This window comes from Aureobasidium namibiae, assembly GCF_000721765.1.
Source record: "Aureobasidium namibiae CBS 147.97 unplaced genomic scaffold scaffold_5, whole genome shotgun sequence".
NCBI lineage: Eukaryota > Fungi > Ascomycota > Dothideomycetes > Dothideales > Saccotheciaceae > Aureobasidium > Aureobasidium namibiae.
Window position 1 is genome coordinate 160045 of NW_013581204.1, and position 23002 is coordinate 183046.

Here is a 23002-nt window from a genome sequence, read left to right on the forward strand (position 1 = left end):
CACATTGCGTATACCGAATGATTTTAGTCAGAGCAATCTGCCGCGTGACGACGGTGTGTGGTTTGGATAAAGTACTGTGCTTGAACGACGAGATGTAAGGCAGGTAGCTTATCAAAACGTCACAAGGACAAGGAACAAATGGAGAGGGGTCCGCAAATGCCTGTTACGGCGTTAGTGTGCCCTTTCTCTCACAAGCATCTTTGCTGCCAGCCAGCCCAGCCCTAAAGATCAATTTTTGATGGTCGATGGATCAAAAAAAAAGACGGTAGAATTGCACTTGTGCAAGCTATCTCACACCCGAAACTCAAGTCAACCACCACCATTCAAAAAGCTGCAGCCCATGAGTCGAGCACAAAATCTGACGTCCATCGCTACGATATACCAAACATTCCAAACCGACTCAAGTCTCAACAGCCTGGAGACTGCTAAGGCTGATACAACAGGAAAATCCTACAAGGAATCACAACGCTAGAACACTCCGTAAATTGTTTGATTGGCTGTGCTTTGTATCGGCAATGTACGTTTTTCGCACTTCCAAGGCATGGCATCCACGCTGCTGGTCAAACGCATGTTCGACGGTTTTTGGTGGTCCACCACCAAAATACATCAAAAGTTCCAGCAAACAGGTAGCGAGGCACAAAAGGAAGAAAAAAAAGCCGAAGTGGGCCCCCCCAGATCAACGATGTGAGTGAGATGCCATGTTAGGTGAAGCCCGCCGAGCAAAGGAGTCCACGTACTCCTATAAGGATTTCTTTTGACACGAGATTTTGCCGGGGCTTAAGCCCAATGGGGTAGCTCGTTGCATAATCTTGAGACTTGTCATCTTGGGGATGGGGCAATGACTCGGTACGGTTCGTTAGGATGCATGGCTGTGTGCAAGCGAAGAAAAGAAACAAGGAAAGGTGAGCTTTAAAGAGAATCCAGAACAGATACAATTTTTTGGTAGCGAGAAAGGAATAGTGAATTTTGCGCGAGGAAGGAACAAGGACAGGTGAGCGAGCTCGAGCAAACGCGACAGGAGGAGGAGTGAAGCGTTTCATTGTAGAAAAAGTCAGCTATCGTCAAGTGGCCCAAACAACCACAGTGCCATCTCCACCAGCACTAGCCCATTCCTTCCTCAACTGGTTCCAAACAACCGAGTTCACCACATCCCTCTTCGAAGACATGGAAACAAACTGCTTGCTGCCAGCTGTAAGAGCAGGAGCAGCATGCTTGAGCTTATGCACCAAGTTCCCGGTCAACAAGTCCCAGACGTAGATATATCCATCCTCTGAGCCAGACATGGCAAGGCTGTCTCCAGCAGCCAATGTAGACCTCAATCTATATTTTTCATTCTTGAACTCCTCATGGCGGAACGCTTGAAGTAGTTTGCCATCTCTCTTGTCCATGAGCCTCAATGTCGAGTCCAGAGTGCTGGCAAGATAGGAGTCGTTGTTGACCGTAGGCGTCACAGAAGTGACTGGATGACCAAGGACATCTTGATCCACAACACCCATCCTCACATCATAGCATCTGACCCTGCCATCCACACTTCCAGCAACGATCTCAGCTCCAGCAACAGCAATCGAAGAAATCGCATCCTTCGCTTCCGAAAAACTCATGATGGGTTTCTCACTCCGTTGCTTGCAATCCCATATCTTGACTGTGCTGTCGAAACTCCCTGTCACCACCAACGCATCGCCTTCGCCAGCAAAGGCACAAGCATTGATTCTGCCAGCATGGCCACTCCATCTTCGCAGCGTTTGGTGTGTGGTGACGTCCCAGAGGAATACGGTCTTGTCGCCGCCTACGCTGATGAAGCGATCATTGTCTTGCGCGACGCTTATATCGTGGACTTCGTAGCCATGGGCGCTGTATTTTTGTACTTCGAGGCCGGTGGCGGGGTTGAAGAGGCGGATGTGTCGGTCGGTGCTACCGGTCAAGAGCTGTGATGACGGTCGTCAGGCGTGTGTTTGGTCGTCTTGTCCAAGGGCGGGACGTACGTATTGACCTGATCCGGCGCTGTAGCAGAGAGCGAGCACTTGGCCTGGGAGATGCGCGTTAGCTCGAGTTGTCGCGAGGACAGTAAAGGGATGTCACCATTGTGCCCTGTGAGTCTTGATATTGGTCGTGTTGGGAATTGCGCGCTCATCACATTGTTGGGTTGCGCATGAGGACAAGAAGATGCGCCGGGCTTCAAGGCCATTTTCACGCCCGTCACCGAGCGCTGACGGTACAACCCTGATCTAGAACTGAGTATCCCTTTTCTTCGTGCTATCGAGCACAAGGTCAATCATTGCAGGTCATTTTAGATTGTCTCAAAATAGGTCACTGAACATATGCATGGTTGGTCCTCAGCTTTGTGCCCGGTAAGGGTGACACCATCGTGGCCAATATCGATTTTGTTCAAAGCCGTGAGCGACGTGTTTGGCAGGAACATTCTAACTATGCTGTCAGAAAGGTAACAATTCACGACCTGATCTCTTGCATATCAAAGAAAACTCAATATTGCTTTTGCTAGCAAGTAGTCGACGAGAAAAGCAGATCATCCTGTTCTTCGACCAAAAGATCCTTCCTCCTACCAAAACTTCCAACCTCCGCCTGATGGCTTTGCCGAGCCGCGACTCCCTCTAGGCGGCTGTGCACTCCCTGATTCCTCTCCCCGACTACCACGGCTACGACCTCCTTCCTTTGCCGAGTAATACGCCTGTTCGTCCAACATTCTTGGTCTCGAGCTTCGACGGCTATGTCGACGACTGCTCTCAAGTGCACCTGAAGAAGCACTCGAGCTCGACTTGCTCTCTACGTATGGTCTCTGGTATTCGAGTCGATGCGGTTCAATCGTTGGTGGTTTGCGTGCTGTTGCTACCGAGGAAATCGAGCTTAGCGGGTGAGGTGAGATGGCGCCCGGTCTGGCAAACCGTGTCGATCCTTGTGTTTGCATGCTTGGACCAAGGTGTGATGGATCTGCCTCTGATTCTTCGAAGATGGTGGTAAGCATTGGCATTGGTGGCGGCAGGCGACCTTCATCATCCGAGAGGGGTGGTAGGTAGTCGAGTAAGTCTTCTTCGACGTTGATCGGTGATGCTGACCTGGCTGATCTCTCTGAGTCTTTCCTTATCTCAGCCCATGACGCTTGCTCATTGTAGTCATGTTCAAGAGCTCCATGAGTATCCCGGGGTGAAGACTTGGATCTGCGTGATCGTCTCTGATGTGAGCTCGATGTCCGTGATGTCTTTGAGTGATGCGCTGAAGTTAGCTGTTCTTCCCATTCTGCAGGCTGATCCCATTCAGCGGCTCCTTGGTCTGTCCGATGAGAGGAGGAGCGTCTGGCATAGTTGCTGGTCGTCCACGCGGAGGCTGCAGCAGGCGCTGAGGGAGACTTGTTCCCATCATGTTCGTCAGGTGCAGAACGTTGCGACGCCAAGCGCACGGAATGTCGCTTGGATGTTGAAGATGATCGAACGCCTTCTGGTATTGAGGAAGAAGAGCGCGAAGAAGGCAGTGGGAGACAATGTGCGGTTTCCAGGACCCATCCAGCAGTGCTTGCTTTAACACTGGACGAATCTGCTGACGTCGAGCGCGGAGGTGGTTGGTAATCTTGCGGCAACAACTGACGACTCTCTGGACGTGTCAGGGATGAGATGTCGCTGTCTGCGTCTACGTTCTGTAGCGGCGCTCCGCCAGAGTGACTGATAGTCTGAGATGAAAGACGCGCAGTCTCGTCTGGAGTGATCTGATCATGGTGATAGGGCGTGGACCTTGAGTCTTTGGTCGAGATGGAGTACAAGGAGTCTTTTGGCACTTTCCAGTTGTAATACGCTTCTTGCGTTGTCTCCTTATGCTTGCTGAGCGACACAGTAACAGGTCGTGAGTCGTCCTGTTCCTCCTGCGTTCGCACCGAAGAGTCGGTCAGCGTAACGACACGTTTCGAAGAGATGCGAGAGGACGTTGATGGAGCAGACGATACGCTGGACAATGACGCTTCAACGATCTTGTTGGAAGACTTCTGTGAGGTGACAAGATCGGAGACACTAGCTGCATCGTTTGCTTCGGACGGCTCGGCAAGCGAGACTGGAGACACTGGTCGGGAGGATACAACGCAGTGTGTTGAAAGGGATGTGAATGGGGCCGTCACTGATCCTTCCAAAGAGTCCTCTGGTACTATGATTGCCTCACCCTGCGGAGAGATACGGGACGACTTTTGAGATGAGGGTTTGGAGCATTGCGAAAGAGATGGAGATAGATTCTTGCTGGGATACCTGCTGACCGACATGACAGAGTCATGCATAGGGCTGACGGGCTTCTCTGGAGACAGCAGATGCGATCTCGAAGAGTCCCTGGTGGGTGCGGGACAGGAACCTGGCAGAGCTCCAGACATTTTGACAGATCTACCGGGCGTCGAGGGGGCCGCCGTGCTCGACTCGACGATGAAGTCGGTGTAAGTTGTAGGTCCTGCTGTTTGTGACCAGTCAGCGCCGTGCTTGGAGAATGGATCGAGTGCTGCCCACATTTACTCTTGCGCGTCTGTTTGCGCTCATGGCTCGAGGATGATTGATTGGCAGACCAATACTTGACCACTCCCTGATTAGATATGTGTTCAATAGCCGTCGTTGTTTGCGAGTCACGCATGTCACTAGATTGCGGAGCAAAATGCAGAGGTCTCTCAAGGTTCTGAATGACTTCCTCGCCATTCTTGCCCTTGATGCGGATTTGGAAAGTGCGAGAGCGTGCAGCCGTTGTCGAAGATCGCTGACTCTGACTATCTGTTTGGGACGACGCTTCCGCTTCTTCGCAAGGCCGAGGGCGGGATGACTTGCGCAACACGAACGGGTTACTCAAAGTCACACTATCACCATCCTTACTGCGAATGCGGAACGAGGGCGAAGGGAGACGCTTGCCATGAGACGCCGGCTTGGTTGATGTCTGCCGCGATCGGTGGCGCTTCTGGCCTGGTTTTGATGGCTTGATCATGTTGCTGACAGGATGAACATGCTCGACTGCTCCATACTCGGTAAAGCATCTGTCGTCGACAGCACTGCGCGTGTCTCCTGGCTCAACGTAGTGTTGATAGTCGACCGGGGGCGGTCCAGCGTAGCGGCCAGAAACCCATGCGTCTGGTGCGTTGGTGAGAGTCTCAAAACTGTCGTCAATTGCAGAACCTTGAATGCTGCCAGTCATGTTGACGATGTTTGACCTAGACCGCTAGCGTGAAAGTCGATGCAAGAAGAGACCAAAACGCGGAAGGTGCAGAGTGTTGTTGTGAGATCTTTAAGATTGGGTGAGATGAGTGATGAAAGTGGAAAGCGCGCAACAAACAAAGTGAAGCTCGTCAACAAAGGGGATGCAGAATTTCGATAATCATTGAAATGTCAGGACGAATAGGGTATTGTCGGCGATGAATGGAGAAAGGGTATCACAGCTTTGCCTTTTCTCTCAGCTTTTCCTTCTCCCAGCTCTTCTTCACCCACACGCCGTTGAGGTAGCTCCATGTTCCTGAAGCAACAGCCAGGGGCGGGCAGAGCAAGAGCAACCATGACCACCAAGCCGGAGAGCCCGCCTTGACGACTTCCATGACTCTATCAATCTCGCGCTTCAGCTCTTCCTGATCGCCGTCATTCCAGACGACAACACCGCTCTTCTCTCCCCTGCGCAGAGCTCTGGCGGCCTTGTCCCTGACGTCCCACTGACTTGCGACTCTGTTTCGTGCATCCTCTTCGGTCAAGTGTGCGTCTCGAGCAAGCAGTCTCTGCATCTGGATTTGAGCGTCTTTGACAGCGACCACCATGATGGTTCCACAAAGCGGTTCCCAACCACTCTCAAAAAGCAAGGGTATGTCCAACACGCAAGCCCAGTGGCCTTTCAAGTATGCTTGGAGCATCTGCTTATACATCTCGCGACGGACAGCTGGGTGCACGATGCTGTTGAGAACCTTCCTATCCGACTCTTTACCCTCACCAAATACACGACGTCCTAGGGCTGGCCGGTTGAGCGGTCTGCCTTTGCCGTTGGGTCCATTCTCACCACCTGTAGAGCAATCTGCTGGAAGTAGGAGGTCGGGTGTTGATGGGCCGAAATGTGAGACGATTTTGCTATAGCCGGCTGTTCCTGGTTCGACGACCTGACGTGCTATCAAATCCGCGTCGACGACTGGGAGCGAATATGGGTGTGCCGAAAGTATTCTCGAGACAGTTGACTTGCCGGTGGCAATGCTGCCTGTTAGACCAAGGAGGAGCATCGTTCTTGTCTGTGAATAATGTCTCGTGCTCGTAGAGTAGTGGGCCTAACAGTGAAGGTGTGGACTGCAGGAGGGGGTTGGTATACGCGATTTCTTGGCGTACGTACATAGCTGTTTCTTGCACTCGGCCTTCCTTCCGTTTGGAGAAGCCGATCCTATACAACTATTAACACATGTCCACCGGACGTGCCATCACCCAAACATCGAACAGTCTCTCATCACGACTAAACCATCCACAATGCCAGGTTCTATCGCTGTTGTTGGTTCCTTGAACATTGACTTCATCACTCGCACACCTCGCGTGCCAGCAGGAGGTGAGACGCTTGAAGCCAGCTCTTCGGATACTGGCTTCGGTGGTAAAGGCGCAAACCAAGCAGTAGCATGTGCTAGACTGTCCCGCAATAGCGATGGCTCAACACCTGCTGACAGCAAATCCATCAAGGTCAGCATGGTTGGCTTCGTCGGCGAAGATTCGTTTGGTTCAGACTTCATTTCTGCCATGAAAGAAACCTTTATCGACACTACTCATATTCAAAAGGTCGCTGGTCAAAAGACTGGAATCGCCAATATCATTGTGGAAGAGAAGACTGGTGAGAACCGCATTCTCTTCTGCCCGAATGCCAACTTCTCCGGAGCTGGAGAAGTCAAGGATCTGGTACCTGAAGATGCAGACGTCGTGGTCTTCCAATTGGAGATGCCTCTTGCTCAGGTTGTGCACAACATCAAGCTTGCACACTCCAAGGGCAAATACGTACGACTAATCATCTGTCAATCGACCAATACATGCTGACGTCTGGTCAGGTTATCATGAACCCAGCACCTGCACAAACTTTGCCCGAGGATCTATATCAATACATTGACTGCCTGATCATGAACGAGAGCGAAGCCGACATTCTCCGCGAAGCCAAAGAAGAGTTGAAGGATGAGGATCTGCCCCAAATCTGTGAATCCTTCTTCCAACGTGGTGTCCCTGACATGGTCGTCATCACTCTTGGAGCCAAGGTGAGAGAATCACTAATATCTCGACAATCGACACTAACAACAAGTCAGGGCGTTTACCACTCTGCCAAGTCGAGAAGCTCAGGACATACACCTGGCCGCAAGGCGAAGGTTGTTGATACCACCGCAGCTGGTGACACTTTTGTTGGTGGTCTCGCTGTCGAGATCGCGAAGAACGGAGGCGAGACTCCCGAAGCGCCCGAGAAGATCATCGAATTCGCCAACTCGGCAGCGGCACGTACGGTAGAGAAGCCCGGAGCCATGGCTGCGATTCCCTGGTTCAATGAGCTGTAGAAAACTGCTCCATACTCTCAAAGGACGATTCAGCATCCGAATCTATCATATAGTCGACGACCCAATGACATTCTCGACCTGGAGCTCCATATTATGCTGAAGGTCCATGCACAGATTCGGCCTATACCTGTGCTGTTATTGTCGTTGATTCTTTTTTCGGTTCCACAAAACACCGAGTCTGGGGTATTTCTGTGGTTCTACTGCCTGTGAGACAAAGCACGACACATCTCACCCTAACGAGACCACTGCTAAAGCAGATGTGACGACGAAGCGAAGTGAGACATCGACCAACAGGTTGTTCTCATCCCGTCGGGCTGGTGCCTACCACAATGTGAACACAACTTGCAGCGTGTGAATGTATCCGACATATTACCCTTTCGACTTTCACACTATCGAATCTTCCGATTATACAGAATCTCACAGCGATACCTTGCCGACTATCTCGCTCGACATGATGCTCCACCCTTCGTGTCCGACCTTGAGCATGGACCGAAAACATGACTGGCAGAGAAACGTATGGTCCAAACAGATAGTGGAGTAAGATAACACGAATAGTGTCATTGATGGACGCCTTGCTAATATCATCCAGTCGTATCAAGGTTACATCACGCGCTACCATAAATCTTCGCTCGACCTATGGCGTATTACAATCAATTAACAAGGAACTACTTTGCTACTTTTCTCCATACTATCATGCGGCCTTACATGGTCGATTCGCCGAAGCTCATCAGAAGATTTTCCAGGTCGACCTCACCGGAAAACAGCTTCACGTTTTCGTGAACTGGGTTCACACTGGTCGACTTGAGCTGCATAGCTGGGATCGAGAGGATCGTGTAAAACTCTATATCTTTGCCGACTACGTGGATATCCTGGCTTTGCGCCGTCAAATTTTGACCGAGCCGGACAGGATGGAGAAGTACCGCGAGGTGGGTGTGGTTATGTCATCTCTCCCAAGCACATCTCCATTCCGCATGCGCATAGCCGATCACTATGCTATGCATTGGGAGCCAGAAGATGACAAGCACGACCCGGTTGACGCCCTCGATGTCACCCTACACCGCGAGTTTCTCGATGATATCGAGAAGAGTGTCGTCAGAGCAAAGGCCATGAAACTCGCTGGATGTCCATGCTGCGGCAACCCGTGTCGTTATCACGAACACGCCAGCGAGGAAGAATGGAGAGCGAGTATGTATCCTCAAATCTTTCAAGATGTATATATGACTGACCAATGGGTTGTAGCTTGCGGACAGCTGCCAACGTCGAGGCAGCCCGAGGAACAATACTACATCAACAGTGGTAACAGAGCGATGAAGGCCAGACCAGACATTATCCCGTAATGCTAGGAGGTCTGAGAAGACGTGGATGCATTCAAATGGGCTCTCTGTAGAATGGGGGTTCTTGAAGCAAAAAAGCAAAATACACAGTAGGGAAATCAAGCGTAGTCCCTAGCCCTTTTCAAATCACAATCGGCTTCTCATCTCTCCTCACTGACCATATACCTATGTATCATTCTCGTTCAACTAAAAGTGGAAGTTGACCCGGTCGAAAGATGTACTTTCTTACTCTCTCCATCCCGTTTCCCTCGTCACAATGATATCCAGGCATTCCCGGTCACACCCAGCCAGTACGCACCACAAGTCGTTTGCCAATATCTATGTATCAACTGCATCCATATGAACAAGACACGTTGGAAACGGGCATGCTAACATACTTTGTCTCCACTCTTCCGCACCAAGTGCTCGTAATGTTTGCAAGGGTGAGGATTGCAATAATGGTCTCTTGTTTTGTGCTCTCTGATCGTCCTTTGTAACCAATGTAGATCCAAGTTGCGGAACTCTCGAGATCCCCACCTGACAGATTAACCTTGAGACATTCATTCTACGCTTTCGACCGTCAAGAGCGGCGGCGTAATTCGTGGCGAAGGAGCGAACTAGCCATCAACCCCAGTTCAAGAACTCTATGTCTCGTCGTTCTTCCTCGTCGTTCTTCCTTCTCGTTCTTCACCCTCGTTCTTCCTCGTCGCTCCTCCGTGCAACAGCAAGCATCCGTGCTACTTCCTGCGCTTTCTCTGCGTCTTCTTTTCGGAACGTCCACTGAAGCTGCTGTTCGCATGGAGATATGCGTTTGGCTTCAGTTTTCCTGGTCTGAACTCTCGAGCTGGTCTGCTTCCTTCAGCGAGGCTGGCATTTCCGAGTTTTCATCTTGACCGCAGGCTAGACAACCGTCAGTCAAAAGCCGAAGCCGAAGCCAAAAGAAAAACAGTCGTGTCGACATACTCGTTTCCCATTCTTCCTTGCTCGGGTGCTCGTGATATTCACAGACATCATTGCAACAACGGCATCCAGGTAGATCGACGTCATCCCGAGTTGCGACCCCTTTCAGAACTTGGTAGACGAATCGAGCCAGATTGTGGTCGGGATCTGTGTCGCTATCCAAGGGACATGAATCGTCTTCATCGTGATCCGGGTGCCAATGAGCGATGTAGTGATCTGTCACCCATCTAAGGAGTGGTGAACCTCGAGCAAGATTCGAATGGATGTAGACAAGGTGATCGTAGGTCAGCAGCTTGTCCTTCCGAACGATTTCGCTCAGGGCCGCGCGGCGAAGTGCCAGAATGTCCACTTGGTCGGCGAAGACGTACAGATCCGTGTCGTTGTATCTCGCGCTCTCCGTCATGTCGCCAGTGTATAGCCATGTCGCGAAAGCCTTGAGCTGCTTGCCCGTCAAATTCACCTCGAATTGATCCTTTCGCGCCTCGAGAAATTCGCCGTTGAGTGCAGCGGAATAGTAAGAGGAGAAGAAACAGAGCAACTCGCGGTGAACAGACACCAAGACATCAGAACTGTTCGAAGTGAGCTTGATAATCTCGGTAGACTTGGTGATGGCGGCGCTGCGAGTCGTTAGCTTCCCCTGACTGGTTGAAAATTATGAGGTATGAATTACGAGACTGCTGGTATCGACCAGATGTGGTTTGACCATGCCGTCGGGACGTCATATATAGCTCTTTCCATGCCGACGACAAGTTGAAGGGAGGTCGCGAGCAAGGGTTGTTCTCAGAAGATTGACAACGTATGGGTGCGTCCGAGTGGAAGTGAGGATGACCAAAGTCAGCACTTCAAGGTGAGGTTGTGCGGCTGAGAGTGGCTTGATCGAAAGACCAGTGATGTTTTGATGTTGGTTTTGGGTGAAGGAAATCTGCGGGATTGAGAAAGTGAGGGAGCAGGTGTAGTCACGGAATAACCATTTGATGCTTCCTTTTAGTATTTGTGGTGACCAGTAAGATCACTTCTGTGGCAACGCTTCTGATCTGGAAAGTTATTATGCATTTCTTGATAGACCAATTCTTACCCACTTTAGCCCCCGGAAACGCCTCGCTAGAAATCAACAACACACTCTCACAACATCAAGTCCCCCAGAATCAGACTCTGAACCACAAACTCATCGCCCACGATCCTGACCTTGCCATCTCGACCAATCGCAACCATCTTCTCCTTGCCATCATCCTCTCTCTTCCTCTTACGTCCTTTCTTCGCAGTTCCCCCGTCTTCAACACTGCCATTGCGGAAGAGTATATTTTCCGCTTCTTCGATAGTGCCTTCGACGTATACCCAGCCCCATCCTTCTTCAGAATCGAGAATGCGTTTGGCGGAATCGAGCCCAGAGACTCTGCGAACGACACTGGCGCCTAGAGCGACGGTGAGGAAAGCGTAAGCTCGCCTGGCTTCCCACTTCCTGCCGCCTGCTCCTGCACTGACGAGAAGGACCCTACCGCCTTGGAGTAGTCTTTCACGCTCTTGGATCGTTTGTGCTAGCTTGACGGTAGTCGGGAGATATGGTGTGAGAGTACGACTGCGTACAGCACCAGAAAGGAACGCAGATTCGCCAGCTGGTAGAAGATATTTGCTCCAGGGTAGTGGTGCTCCTGAGGCGACCGAGTCGAGAATCCAGCGGCCTGAAAGACACGGCAGAGAAAGTGCGAGCGCTTGGACATATTTGGCTCTGCGAGAATGCCTGTCTGCAATCAGAGCGACGAAGCCCAGAGTTTGAGCGCGAGCTGACAATTTCAGGGCATTATTCTCACTAGTTGCTGAAGAAGAAGGTGAACGTGCTTCTTCAGGAGCATCTCCGAGATCGCGCACAGAGAAGAGTTCATCAAAGCCTTTGTCTAGGACCAGGCCACCATGTGTTTGTATGTATTCAAGGACACGGTTCTTCTCGGGCGAATCTGCGCTGTATGACACTGCGAATGCCATACCAGAGAGTATACCTCGACCGGCTGGAAGTGGTGAGGCGAACTCAGGACGTGCCAAGGATCGCACCGAAGCGATTGTCGAAGTGTGTATTGAAGTCACTGTGCCTCTTCTAGTTCTCGAGGCCGGTGTTGCAAGAGTAGTGTTTTGAGGTACAGGTGTCTGCGGTCGGGATGAGCGTCCAGTAGCAACAGTTGTCATGCTCGCTGTGGAGGAGATGTAGTCTCTGCCCTCGAAGCGAACCCACATAGTTTGCGTGAGGTACGCGCTAGTAACAGGCACCTTGAGCACAGTCGACGTACGCGGTAATGCCGACACACTGTCTCGATCCTTAACCACCAGTTGCAATGTGTCGAAGCCATGGACATCAGTCTTTGGGTAGGATTCGGGCTCAACATCCTCGACTTTGTCCTGGAAGCCAACGACAACGTAGACCTTGCTGCGCATGCCCTGGAGATCAACCTTGACTTGATCACCGCGTCGCAGATCAAGGCGTCGAACCAAGAAAGAGTCAAGCTGTGTGATTGTGCCATCGTCGAACCGAATGTGGAGTTTGAGTCCGTCCAAAGTTGCTGCTCCCAAACATGTGGCTGGGTAGTATGCTTGTCCAGTGCCTTTAAACAAAGCCAACACTCTGTCAGGTCGAGTGACCTCGGCAGTCGTTTCAGTATTCTCATCACGATCATGGTCCTGCTCAGAAGCGGCATCGGTCATAGACACATCGGTGGCGACGTCTGTCTGCTCAGTCGTGGTAGTTGTACTGCCTTGAGCAATTCCTGCCTGAATAACAGAGTCTGCTGGGGCGATGACCTTTTCCTGTTGGGGAATATCGCTAGGTGAGAGGCGCTGCGCGTGCGAGAGCTTTGACTTTGGTGCTTTCACAGCCTCTTGCCTTCTGAAGATTGGAGTTCGCAAAGGGCTCTGTTCAGAGTTTCTCCGTTTTGGCCGTACAAGCCTGCCCTTACCAACAGGCGTTTTCACTTCGGCTGACTTGGGAGCTAGCATTGTATCGCGTGCTTTTCTTACCGCAGATGCACCAGCTTGCTCTCGTCTCCTAGCAGAAGGTGGAGTAGACTGGTCCTTTTCGCGAAGTGGTGTAAAATGACGCAAATTCGAAACCTCCTGCATTCTTCCGTCAACCGTCGCTTCGACTTGTTCAGTGTCGGCAGATCTGTCTGGTAGATTTGTCGCGATCTGATTTGTTATGCACTCTGGGGTTGCCTTGGGTAGGTTCTCCTGTGGTGTTTCGACTGGCTCGTGTGGTTGTGAGTTGGGATCGATGGTACTTGCAGTCTCTGTATGTGTCAATTCTACAGGTCTAGTCTGTCGAGACACATCTGCAGCATTGCTGGCAACTTCAGCGGTGACTTCCTGCTGTTCCTTGGATGGAATGTCATCCTGAAACATGACTGTCCTGGCGGCTGGTTTGACCGGACTCTGAACAGCAGCTTGAGGCTTAGCTGGGCTTTTGTCGTCCACCTTCGATCTCGTCCTGTGCAGTCCTCGTGCCTTCCTTCCATACAAGCGCATTTTCTTTGCAGGTGGCGATGTCATGATATCCATAAAATCGTGATCGTCATTTGACAGTATATCGATGCTTAGGTCCATGTCCTTGCTGGCACCAGCACTAGGCGGTGTAGGGTCTGTGGCGATGTCTGCAAAGCCGAGGATCCCAGCAGCTTTGCGAGGACTCTCTGTACTCGATACTGAGTTTTGAGCTTGACTTTGAGACTGCAATTGACTCGCACGAAGCTTCTCAAACTGCGGGAGTGAAGAAACAGCAGGTGAGGCGTCGTTCTCAGTGCGTGTGACAGGCTTCGAAGCTGGCTGCGTTTCATCGGCTGCATCAGCAGGTGGATCTTGATGACGGTTGGAAGATATAATCTCGTCTGCCGGATCGGTATCAGGGACAGTAGAGCTCTGCTTGTTATTGTCTTCTCTCAGATCCTTGGTCCTTTGCGAAGGCGCAGGTCGTGTATCGGGCAATGGTGACGAGGCACCTGGATGGTTATCACCATCTCGAGCTTCGCTTGTAATGTTCAGAGCCTCCTCTTGTAATTCTCCAGGCACAGCAGGTAGTTGAGGAGGACTACTCGGTAGACGATTCTGCGTCTGTGTGGCGACTTGACTAGTCAACGGTGGTGGCTTGGGGATAGACGACGACTCTGCAGCATCGCGCTTCAAGACGTTCAGACGCTGGTTTGCTTGACTCATAGGATATGAGCCAGGCACAAAAGACGACATGGATGAGGGTTCCACTAGAGGTGATGGCAGCTGGGTCTCGTCCTGTCGCGTAGGCTGTGAATCAGCAACCGCATAGTCGTTAGTGCCAGCATCTCGGCCCAGCATCTGCGTGGTGGGAAGTTGATGTGAGCTCTGTTCTCGACCAGAAGGGACAGAGGCGTGAAGCATGTCAAGATTCGGATTGTGCTGACTGGAGTGAGTCGAGGTGCGACTCGAAGAGTCGACTTGATCGTTTTCTTGGTCTGACTGGTCAGGTTGAGGCGAGGATGAAGCCTGTCGCTGACTGAATCTTATTGACTGGGCAAACTCATCGTACTCGTCCATAGACCCGCTCGCCGGGCTGTCCTGGACATGATCATCTAGGCTGACTCCTTCGCGGTCATGATATTCCCACTCGTTTTCGCCTCGGTCCTCCAGACCATTCGCGATAGCAGCATTGTTTTGGAAAAGACCATCTCTTGTACTTGGGCGACCCAATCTGCCTGCCAGATTGACGGACCGAATAGGACTCTGTACCAAGCCCTTCAGCGGCGGAGAGAAAGCTAGATGCTGTCCAGGCGAACTCTGTCTGATATTCGGGCTTGGTCGACTCAACACTGGATCGCTTCTCGGGACGTTGGGGATAGGACTTGAGGGCGATTGTGTTGCTTGGAACAGCTGAGTACCGTTCAGGAGTGGAGCATTGCCAAAAGCGAAGGCGGACATAGCACCAGAGCCTGGAGTCTTTGTGCTTGTAGTAGAAGGTACAACATCTCCACGGTGAGTGCGCTTGCGGCCAGCTGTGGCAGGGGTCTTTGGGAAAGTAGGTCTTGCGACGGAGCTCAAGAAGTATTGACCTTCGTCTTTGTCCTCCTCTTCGTCACTAGATAGCTCTTGATAAGTAGGCTGTGGCCAATGTTGCATCAAGTCAATCTGCGGCGTCTCTTGTTCAGCGTCTGGAGCGGTTTCGTCGTCGAGTTGCGTGTCTCCTTCGGAACCAAGACCGCTGGTGAAGTTTTTGTAGAATTGAGAGGGCATTGGCTGCGTGTCGCCATCAAGATCGATAGGGAGAGGGAAGCCATGGAATGTTGTATGCTTGACTAGCGAGGGTACGTGATTGTCTTGGTCTGTGTCTCTCTCGTCCATGTCCGGTGGGGCTGAGGCGGCAGGAGCAGTGGATGAAGGCTTCATTCGCTGAATCTTTGTGTTTGAAGTGTGGCGAGGGCGTGTCTGCTGATTCGGATTGGGAGCATGGTTTTGTCGTTGCAATGGCTGGGTCAGAGAGAAGAGAGTGTTTTGCTGCACGTCGCTGTTAGTCGCCGCGCTGCATATCCCAGCTGCCGATCCCGCCAACCGGTCGTAGTTGCCTCGACTACTCACCTGCAGTATCTTCTCATGCAGTAAGGATATACCGTCCTCACTCTCGAGGCTGTTTTGTTCCTGGCTCGCCATTCCCTTCTCCGCACTCAGCTGCATCAACAAGTGCTTTCGTAAAGTGGTTTTGGTGGCGTACACGCGACGGTAGACGCGATCCTGTCACTGACGTGTTGCGCACGGGCTTGCGCTTGTCAAAGCTGTCATCAAAGTGTCAAGCCATCGATGAACAAAGAACCCTCTTGCTTGCACAACTCCGACTTGAAAAAATTGTGATTGGAACCTGATCTCAGATTCGTGGTATCTCGATTGCTTGCATATGGCACCCATGTACCCGATGACTTTTGTCTATCACCTGTCTATGTACAGTTCGCCATCCAACCTGTTCGACTCCATCCAATCCCTAGCAATGCGAATGAAACAAGAATTGAAAACGATTCTCTTTACCAGACCCAGCCCTTAGGTCCACCCCAAGTACCCTTGACCATGTTGTTGTAGTATACCCAAGGGAAAAAGTCCTTCTTGAGGTGGTAGAAGGCGCGACGGGGAACGGCTTGGTCAACACCGAACTTGGCGAATGTCTCCTTGGGCTGACCACCGTACTTGAACTCGGCGAGCAAGACCTTGCCGTACTCAGTCAATAGGGGGCAAGACGTGTATCCGTCGTATGCCGCGTTGAGCTCCTTGCCCTCGATGGCTTGGACCATGTTCTGTACCAATACAGGGGCCTGAGAAGTGACGGCGGCAGCAGTCTTGGCTGTAGGCAATGAAGAGGCATCGCCAGCTGACCAGACATTGGCGAACTTCTTGTGGCGAAGAGTAGCATCCTCAACATCGACGAAACCTGCTGCATTTGCTAAGGGACTGTCCTTGATGAAAGCGTGAGGTCCCATCTTGGGGACTACGTGAAGCAGGTCGAAGCGCTTGGAAACTTGCTCGCTACCATCCAGGCGTGCAAAGATGGCCTTGTCACCGTTGACCTCGATAAGATCGTGTTGGAACATAGCCTCGACACCGCGCTGCTTGCGCAGCTCCTCCAGAGTCGCGCTGTACTTGGGCACACCAAACATGACAGGTAGAGCGGTTGCAAAGCTGATCTTGATAGGTGAGTTGGCGACGTTGTCGGGGTTGTAAAGACCGGCCTTCTTCCAGTGATCCAGTGCGAGCCACATTGCTTTTTGTGGTGCACCAGCACACTTTACGACACCAGTAGGGAGAGTGAACAAGGCTTCACCGCCGCGGAACTCCTTGATGTTACGGAAGACCTTGTCACAGGTCTCGTAACCGTAAATAGTCGAGACAGGCGCTGATTGGTCTGCCAGTGCTTCAGGTAGACCCTTGATGTTGTCGTACTTGATGCCGATACCAGGTGCCACAACCAGGTGCTCGTATCCCACTTTGTCGCCATTGCCAAGAGTGACCAGGTTCTCCTCAGGAGCGAAGGTGCTGACTCCTTGTCTGTACTGCTTCAACTTAGAGTCCACGAGACTGTCCATAGGTTTCCTCAATTCTTCCTTGGTCTTGAGACCACCACCGACCAGTGTCCATCCAGGCTGGTAATCATGGTAGGCCGAAGGATCCACAATAGCAATGTCGTCTTGTGTGAATTTTCCAGTACGGAGCAACTGGTGACTGATGGCTAGACCAGCAGATCCACCACCAACAACAACAACTTTGTGATTTTTAGTAGCAGAGCTGACTGATGCAAAAGTCCTCGAGCTCGAAATCTTGCTGGCAGTGTTGGCCGAATGGCCTGCCGAGAATGCTACCCTATGCATCATTTCTGAAACTCCTTAATATAGACGAATTAAAAATAAAAGAATGAAGCAAACAAATGCAAGATGTATGGGAAGGAAAGGAGGATTAGAAATCGCCGAAGTCGCGTGTTGACCATCCCCAGTGCGGACAGGGTGCCGTCGCGGGAAGGGTGGCGTCCAAGCTTTTTTCTCAACCCCAGGATTTTGCGATCACGCCTTCGCCCAACGACTCCGAAAGAGGGCTGCAACTCACCTGATTCTTTCACGACAACGGGACAATGACTTGATGATACTGAACACAAAGTGGGCCATCACAACCGTTATAAATCTCCTGGATGACAATACTATACTTCGTCCGTGGCAATACAATGTGTTCAACCATGATATGAACAACTCATTAGGAAGAACGAGCTATCACCTGACGACCAAAAACCGACTCAATACACATCACTGATGTATCGATCAGTCTTGACACTCTGAAGCCACTGCTCTGCCTCCCCCATGGACTTCCCATTCTTCTCACACCACACTTTCTTGCATACTTCAGCAGCACTCTTAGCTAGTCTCGCAGCACTTCCACACAGGTATATTTTCCCACCATCAACGAACATCTTGGCCACCTCTTCACGATGCTCCCAAATGGCGTCCTGTACATAACGCGGACCAGTATCGCCCTTACTGAACGCTAGTACAACCTTGACAACACCCTGTTGCTCCCACTCGAGCAATTGATTACGGTAGATGAAATCTTTTTCAGGATGACGGCAACCAAAGAACAATATCGCAGGCCCGAGTTTTCTGGCTCCAGCTTTGGCTATGGCCGCTTTTTCCTGCAGGAAAGCTCGCATGGGCGCAATACCCGTGCCAGCTGCGAACATGATGACGGGCGTCTCAACACTGCCCGGAAGTCGGAAGCCAACGTTCGTGAGACGCACAAAGCATGAAACGCGGTCACCTATGCGGCGAGAAGCGAGGTAGGTGGATGTGACGCCGAAGAAAGAGCCATGGCCCGAAAGCGCCGGCGAAGTATGAACATCGAAGCATAGAGACACGATGTCTGCATGCGGTTTGTGCTGAGGATTGTTACTTGGCTCTAGAGATGATGAAGCGATAGAGTACTGGCGAGGCGTCAGAGCTGGAAGCATGTCGACGTATGCACTGAACGGCAGCGCTATTGCAGTCTCCTCGAGGATGTCGAGGATGCTATAGCGCTTCTCGAGGAAGTGTTGGTAGGAAGTCTCTTCCAGGAAGCCTTTAAACTCTTCTAGCAACGGACCGAGCACCAGTCGACTCAACCAACGCCTGTATGAGCTGGTCCACCCAATCTTCCCATGGACCGAACAGATCGGATTTGACGTCTGAGAGCCCGATATCGACGATCTGTTCAGCTCCGGCTTTCTTCATGAGTCCCCGAACAAGTTTCGGAATTCGATGGAAAGTGCTAGCCCAGTCCTGTCGCATCCTCAGTACTCTCAGTCATCCACGAATGCGACAAACGACACTTACCGAACTTCCCACGCCATACACTGCAAACTTGACACTTTTCAAGAAGTCCTTCTTGCTACTAGTATCTTCGAGCCAGGCTACAAACTTTTTCGCATTATCGGGTGGTAGACCTTCGTATGAAGAGCAGATTATAACAGTTGGCTGATCCGGAACATGTTCAGTCAGTGTATCCAGACTCGCAATGGAAGCATTGAGACCATGGTCGGCCAGCTTTGTTCTCAGATCTTCCGCAAGAGCTTCACAAGTTCCCGTGTTACCTCCAAAGAAGATCGACAAGGACGCTGCGGACGATGCGCCTGCGGCTTGTACCTGCTCATGCTGCTGCTCGTGTTTCTTTGCGACCTCAGCAGGCACGCCTCCTGGAATGCCTACCATGAGTGATTTGCCTGCTCGACGAAGAGCTTTGATCCGGAAGTTCCACGGCTTGATCGTCAGCGTCGACTTCAGCTCAAGCTTGTAGGTTGGATCAGCCAACTGCAACTGAAAACGCTGAAGCACAAGCGCAATGTTGATCAGCATTTCTTGCTCGGCAAAGCCTCTTCCAATACACGATCTCATCCCGTTCCCAAAGGGCTTCCAGCTGTGGGGAGGCAACTTCTCGAAATTGGATCTGAGCATTCTTTCTGGCTTGAACTCGTCATGATCGTCGCCCCAGACAGTAGGGTCATGATGGAGAGCCTTGAGATTGCTCACAAGCTGGATGTCCTTTTTGACCTCGTACTTGCCTTGCAATGCGGTGTCTTGGCGAGGACAAACACTCCAGCGAGTGATTGGAGAGTCAAGGCGAAGACTCTCCTTGATGCAGGCGTCGAGATATGTGAGCTTTGGCAGATGCTGCAACTCGAGAACGTTGTCACCCACCACTTCATCGACTTGTCGCTGTGCTTTGAGAAGTGTTTCAGGGTTCTTCAACAGATTGTAGTAGGTGAACGACAGGGTCGAACTGGTTGTCTCGTGTCCAGCGACCAAAAAAGTTGCCATTTGAAACCGAATATTCTCATCTGACAGCCGTTCGCCAGTTTCCTTGTCAACACTGTTGAGCATGGTGTTCAGAAGGTCTTTGTTCTCAGGTTGAGGGTTCTTCTTTCGATCCGTCACAATCTGGTCGCACAGCTCGTGCATCTTCTTGACATTCTCCTGTCTCTTCTGTTCACTGCTGCGGTAGACCCAGTCGTTGACGAACCCTGGCCGGCTGACACGTCTACCACTCTCAGCCAACACATCAGCCATCTGTTGAGCAAAAGGATGAGCATTATCCGTATAAAACTCGTTGAATCGATACGAAAAGGCACACAATCCAATGGTGTCGAAGGCCAAACGCGTCAAATCATCAGCACACTCAATCTCGTGTTCCGGTCCCAATCTATCCCATTTCAACACCATCTGAGATGAGATATCCAGCATATCATCGAACATATGACGTAGAGCAATGGGTCCAAAAGCTGGAACGAGCAAGCGATGCGCTACCCACCAGTTCATCTCTGAATCATATGCTGTGAACAGGCCATCTCCAGTCAATGCTCTAATGGCTGTTAGGGCACCACCAGGGACTTTGTGGAAGCGTTTTTCGTCGCAGATTTCGTTGATGTGCTGCTGGTCTCCGAGGACTATTTGTTCAACGCCAAGTTTCAGTTTCATTATTGGACCATAGCGCTTTTGGAGGTTCCATATGTTTTTGAAAGGGAACGAAGGATCTAGGTCTGGAAGATTGCCGAGAAGACCGAAGAGATGCTCTGGTGGTTGGGGAATGGGCAGATGTTCTGGAAAGTGGTAGACGAGTCGTCGATATCGGAAGCATGAGCTCGCATGGGGCAAGACATGATGGAGGAGTTTCAAATGTTCTACAATGGGGTTGGACTTTGCGAAAGACACGACGCACAAGTGGATTTCATACTCCCTCTATATAGTGTTTTGGCCGGGTCGGTCGCTACCCCGCTCAATGCACTACAGAAGATAACCAGCAGCAGGGAAGTGCTACCTCGCACTATCGCACGCGCGACTGCATATCTCAAGCAGGCTCTTTCAACTACCGGTTCTCCCAGTCGCCAATCTCAAGACTCGAAGTCTGCACCACTCGCACAAGTGATATGGATATGTCTGCTGATTGGATCGTGTAGCCGAGCAATATGCTCGATGTTGATGCAGTCATCAACAAAGAAAGGATTGCAGATTGGAGGAAAGGTCGTCTCTTTGTCAGATGGGCCAAGCCCAATCGGGCGTGACACGGCTGATCTCTCCTGTTCTCTCCCATGAACCTTGTTCTCGTACCGCTCGGCATGCATCTCAGCTTATTGCATGTATTTTCTGCTCCTCATCTTCAAAGATACGCCTGGACAAAAACACCCATGGGGAAGCTGTTGCGAAGACGTCGCTTCCATCGATACTTTGCGTTGCATCCGATCACCAGAACCCACTGTCAATTCATCACCCTCGAATATCAATATACATCTCTCACCCATCATCTACCAGACTATAGACTCCCAAAGTCAGTTCGAAGACCTCGAGAAAGTGACATAGACAATGGAAGTTGCAAGGCACAAAGCAAACAAATTCTGTGGAAATGAAAGCGACCTTTGTCCCTCTCCAAAAACAGAGCCAGACCAGCACAACAAGCACACAATCAAGCACGCAATCAAGCACACAATCAAGCAAAGATGCCAGAACACAACGCCACAAAATTGCATTGTCCTTCGAATGTCTTTGTCATCCAACCTTGCCTACATATAACCCACTTACTTCCACGCGAGCGTGATCATACATATTTGTCTCTTTTCACCCTCTTCTCCCTCTTTCCAAGACGGCTGTGCCGCTTTCTCAACTACTAATCATGTCTTCTTCCTTCTCCCAGCTGGTTCTGGATTTCATCATCTTCGCCATCATCCACTACTTTGTAACTGTCCCGCTAATGACTAAACTCCTAGGTCTCATCACCGGAGAACACAAACCCTCTCAACCCTCGGCGTCTGTGTTCGAAACCCTCAAGACTTTCATCAACAACGAGCAGCAAGTCGAGCAGCAACCCTCCCCTACTGCACCATTCACAATCCACGCCATCCCCGAAGAAGCAGAATGCGAAAGATGCGGCATCTTTCTCGAACAAGAAGAAGCTTGCGTCACAAGAATTTCTTGCCACTGCACCTGGTGTGCAGAGTGCGTGGAAGAGTGTTTTGCTCACGTCGACTATGACTTGGATGCTCCACTGACGGGGTTGAGTAAGCATTGCGAGGCTGCTAGAAACCTTACGATTCGGGAGATATGGCCGTTTGTTGCAGAGTTGGCTTCTGATAAGACGAGGAGATATATTTATACGATGGCTGAAATCGATTTGACGAAGAATGATTGGATGCTTGATGGTGATGAAGAGCTGGAGGAGTGATAGTCAAGTTAATAAACGCGGTCAGATTTGATGAATCTTCTGATGAACCGTTGCGCGCAACTTTCGATTGATGTCGATTGTTCTCGATGCATAACAACTGTACTTCTGGCGTGGTTTCAAGAATCACGCTGATGCTTTGGATCACCGAATACAAAGCTCAACATTAAACAATTAAACTATATCCTCTTTATGCTAACAAAAAAAAACAATCCCGCCATTGTCCTTACATCCTGACTTTAGTCCTTGAGCCCTCACAATGCCAAAGGCAATGATTCAAAGTCCGATTACACTACGAACAACCATCCAAACAAGCTCCTTAACATCCTCCTCAAACCACCACACTCTTTGGCGTTTCCATCATTTTGCTCTTGCGTTTATCCCAAAGCAACGTCTCCTCTCCCTCTTGCAAGACCTGCAGTTCTGCTTTCCCCACGCCCCAAAGAGACTGTCCAGAATTGTGTGACGGTGTAAGCGTCGGCGTGGAGACAGAGTCTTGCCACCCTAGCATCTTGTCAAGAGCAGAAGTGGGTGTGTCAGAAGGACTGGAAGTGACAGCTGAAGTGACGCGGGACTCTTGTTCTGCCCAGTATCCTTCTCCGTTTTCCCAGACTGAGAGTTGGTTGCGAGTGGCTTCGGGGAGTGTGGTGAGGAGACTCAGAGTGGGCTTTGTTGGCGAGTAGGTCACAAAATGACATTCTTTGCTTCCTCCCTCTGTCTCTTCTCCATCTTCATCGTGTTCTAGCAGAATGTCCCTGGGGGGACCATCGTCTTCATTGTCCGATGAAAATCCAAAGTCAAAGGGAAGTTGTACAGAGGCCTCGCGCCCAAGGTGCAAGTATCGGTGTGATCCTTTACCTAACTCTTCTTCCGAAACTTGTACATATGAGTTCATTCGTCGTAGTGCCATTATACTTTTGCGTATATCCTTAGGTGGCTGAGCACGCGGTCCTGTTACGCGTTTGCTACCACGGGAAGAAGTCTTTTCGATGCCACCGCTATGATGATG

At 50.9% G+C, this 23002-nt stretch overlaps 11 protein-coding genes across 11 annotated transcripts; 3 read left to right on the plus strand and 8 right to left on the minus strand.

The window, feature by feature from the left end:
- Positions 1-1061: 1061 nt before the first annotated feature.
- On the minus strand, positions 1062-2131 carry M436DRAFT_42612 (WD40 repeat-like protein; the record flags this gene model as incomplete). Its single annotated transcript, XM_013573541.1, has 3 exons — positions 1062-1925; positions 1983-2026; positions 2080-2131. The coding sequence occupies 3 exons, from the start codon at positions 2129-2131 to the stop codon at positions 1062-1064; spliced, it is 960 nt and encodes a 319-aa protein (XP_013428995.1).
- Positions 2132-2557: 426 nt separating this feature from the next.
- Positions 2558-5160, minus strand: M436DRAFT_71232 (uncharacterized protein; the record flags this gene model as incomplete). Its single annotated transcript, XM_013573765.1, has 2 exons — positions 2558-4437; positions 4491-5160. 2 exons carry the CDS (start codon positions 5158-5160, stop codon positions 2558-2560), a joined length of 2550 nt encoding a protein of 849 aa, XP_013429219.1.
- Positions 5161-5395: 235 nt separating this feature from the next.
- On the minus strand, positions 5396-6217 carry M436DRAFT_71233 (CoaE-domain-containing protein; the record flags this gene model as incomplete). The annotated part of the gene is made up of 1 exon (XM_013573766.1): positions 5396-6217. One exon carries the CDS (start codon positions 6215-6217, stop codon positions 5396-5398), a length of 822 nt encoding a protein of 273 aa, XP_013429220.1.
- Positions 6218-6455: 238 nt separating this feature from the next.
- On the plus strand, positions 6456-7510 carry M436DRAFT_71234 (Ribokinase-like protein; the record flags this gene model as incomplete). The annotated part of the gene is made up of 3 exons (XM_013573767.1): positions 6456-6968; positions 7019-7219; positions 7268-7510. 3 exons carry the CDS (start codon positions 6456-6458, stop codon positions 7508-7510), a joined length of 957 nt encoding a protein of 318 aa, XP_013429221.1.
- A 484-nt stretch (positions 7511-7994) lies between these two features.
- M436DRAFT_42304 (uncharacterized protein) lies at positions 7995-8847 on the plus strand (the record flags this gene model as incomplete). The annotated part of the gene is made up of 3 exons (XM_013573473.1): positions 7995-8047; positions 8100-8695; positions 8750-8847. 3 exons carry the CDS (start codon positions 7995-7997, stop codon positions 8845-8847), a joined length of 747 nt encoding a protein of 248 aa, XP_013428927.1.
- A 793-nt stretch (positions 8848-9640) lies between these two features.
- On the minus strand, positions 9641-10339 carry M436DRAFT_42198 (uncharacterized protein; the record flags this gene model as incomplete). The annotated part of the gene is made up of 2 exons (XM_013573447.1): positions 9641-9723; positions 9787-10339. Coding segments are annotated over 2 exons (636 nt in total), but the record flags the coding sequence as incomplete, so codon positions are not given.
- Positions 10340-10905: 566 nt separating this feature from the next.
- On the minus strand, positions 10906-15435 carry M436DRAFT_42508 (uncharacterized protein; the record flags this gene model as incomplete). Its single annotated transcript, XM_013573519.1, has 2 exons — positions 10906-15282; positions 15364-15435. The coding sequence occupies 2 exons, from the start codon at positions 15433-15435 to the stop codon at positions 10906-10908; spliced, it is 4449 nt and encodes a 1482-aa protein (XP_013428973.1).
- Positions 15436-15800: 365 nt separating this feature from the next.
- Positions 15801-17135, minus strand: M436DRAFT_43267 (sulfide,quinone oxidoreductase/flavo-binding protein; the record flags this gene model as incomplete). Its single annotated transcript, XM_013573659.1, has 1 exon — positions 15801-17135. One exon carries the CDS (start codon positions 17133-17135, stop codon positions 15801-15803), a length of 1335 nt encoding a protein of 444 aa, XP_013429113.1.
- A 416-nt stretch (positions 17136-17551) lies between these two features.
- Positions 17552-20258, minus strand: M436DRAFT_62173 (cytochrome P450; the record flags this gene model as incomplete). The annotated part of the gene is made up of 3 exons (XM_013573682.1): positions 17552-18317; positions 18391-18566; positions 18621-20258. 3 exons carry the CDS (start codon positions 20256-20258, stop codon positions 17552-17554), a joined length of 2580 nt encoding a protein of 859 aa, XP_013429136.1.
- Positions 20259-21447: 1189 nt separating this feature from the next.
- Positions 21448-21996, plus strand: M436DRAFT_80189 (uncharacterized protein; the record flags this gene model as incomplete). The annotated part of the gene is made up of 1 exon (XM_013573836.1): positions 21448-21996. One exon carries the CDS (start codon positions 21448-21450, stop codon positions 21994-21996), a length of 549 nt encoding a protein of 182 aa, XP_013429290.1.
- A 328-nt stretch (positions 21997-22324) lies between these two features.
- On the minus strand, positions 22325-22903 carry M436DRAFT_80190 (uncharacterized protein; the record flags this gene model as incomplete). The annotated part of the gene is made up of 1 exon (XM_013573837.1): positions 22325-22903. One exon carries the CDS (start codon positions 22901-22903, stop codon positions 22325-22327), a length of 579 nt encoding a protein of 192 aa, XP_013429291.1.
- Positions 22904-23002: the final 99 nt, after the last annotated feature.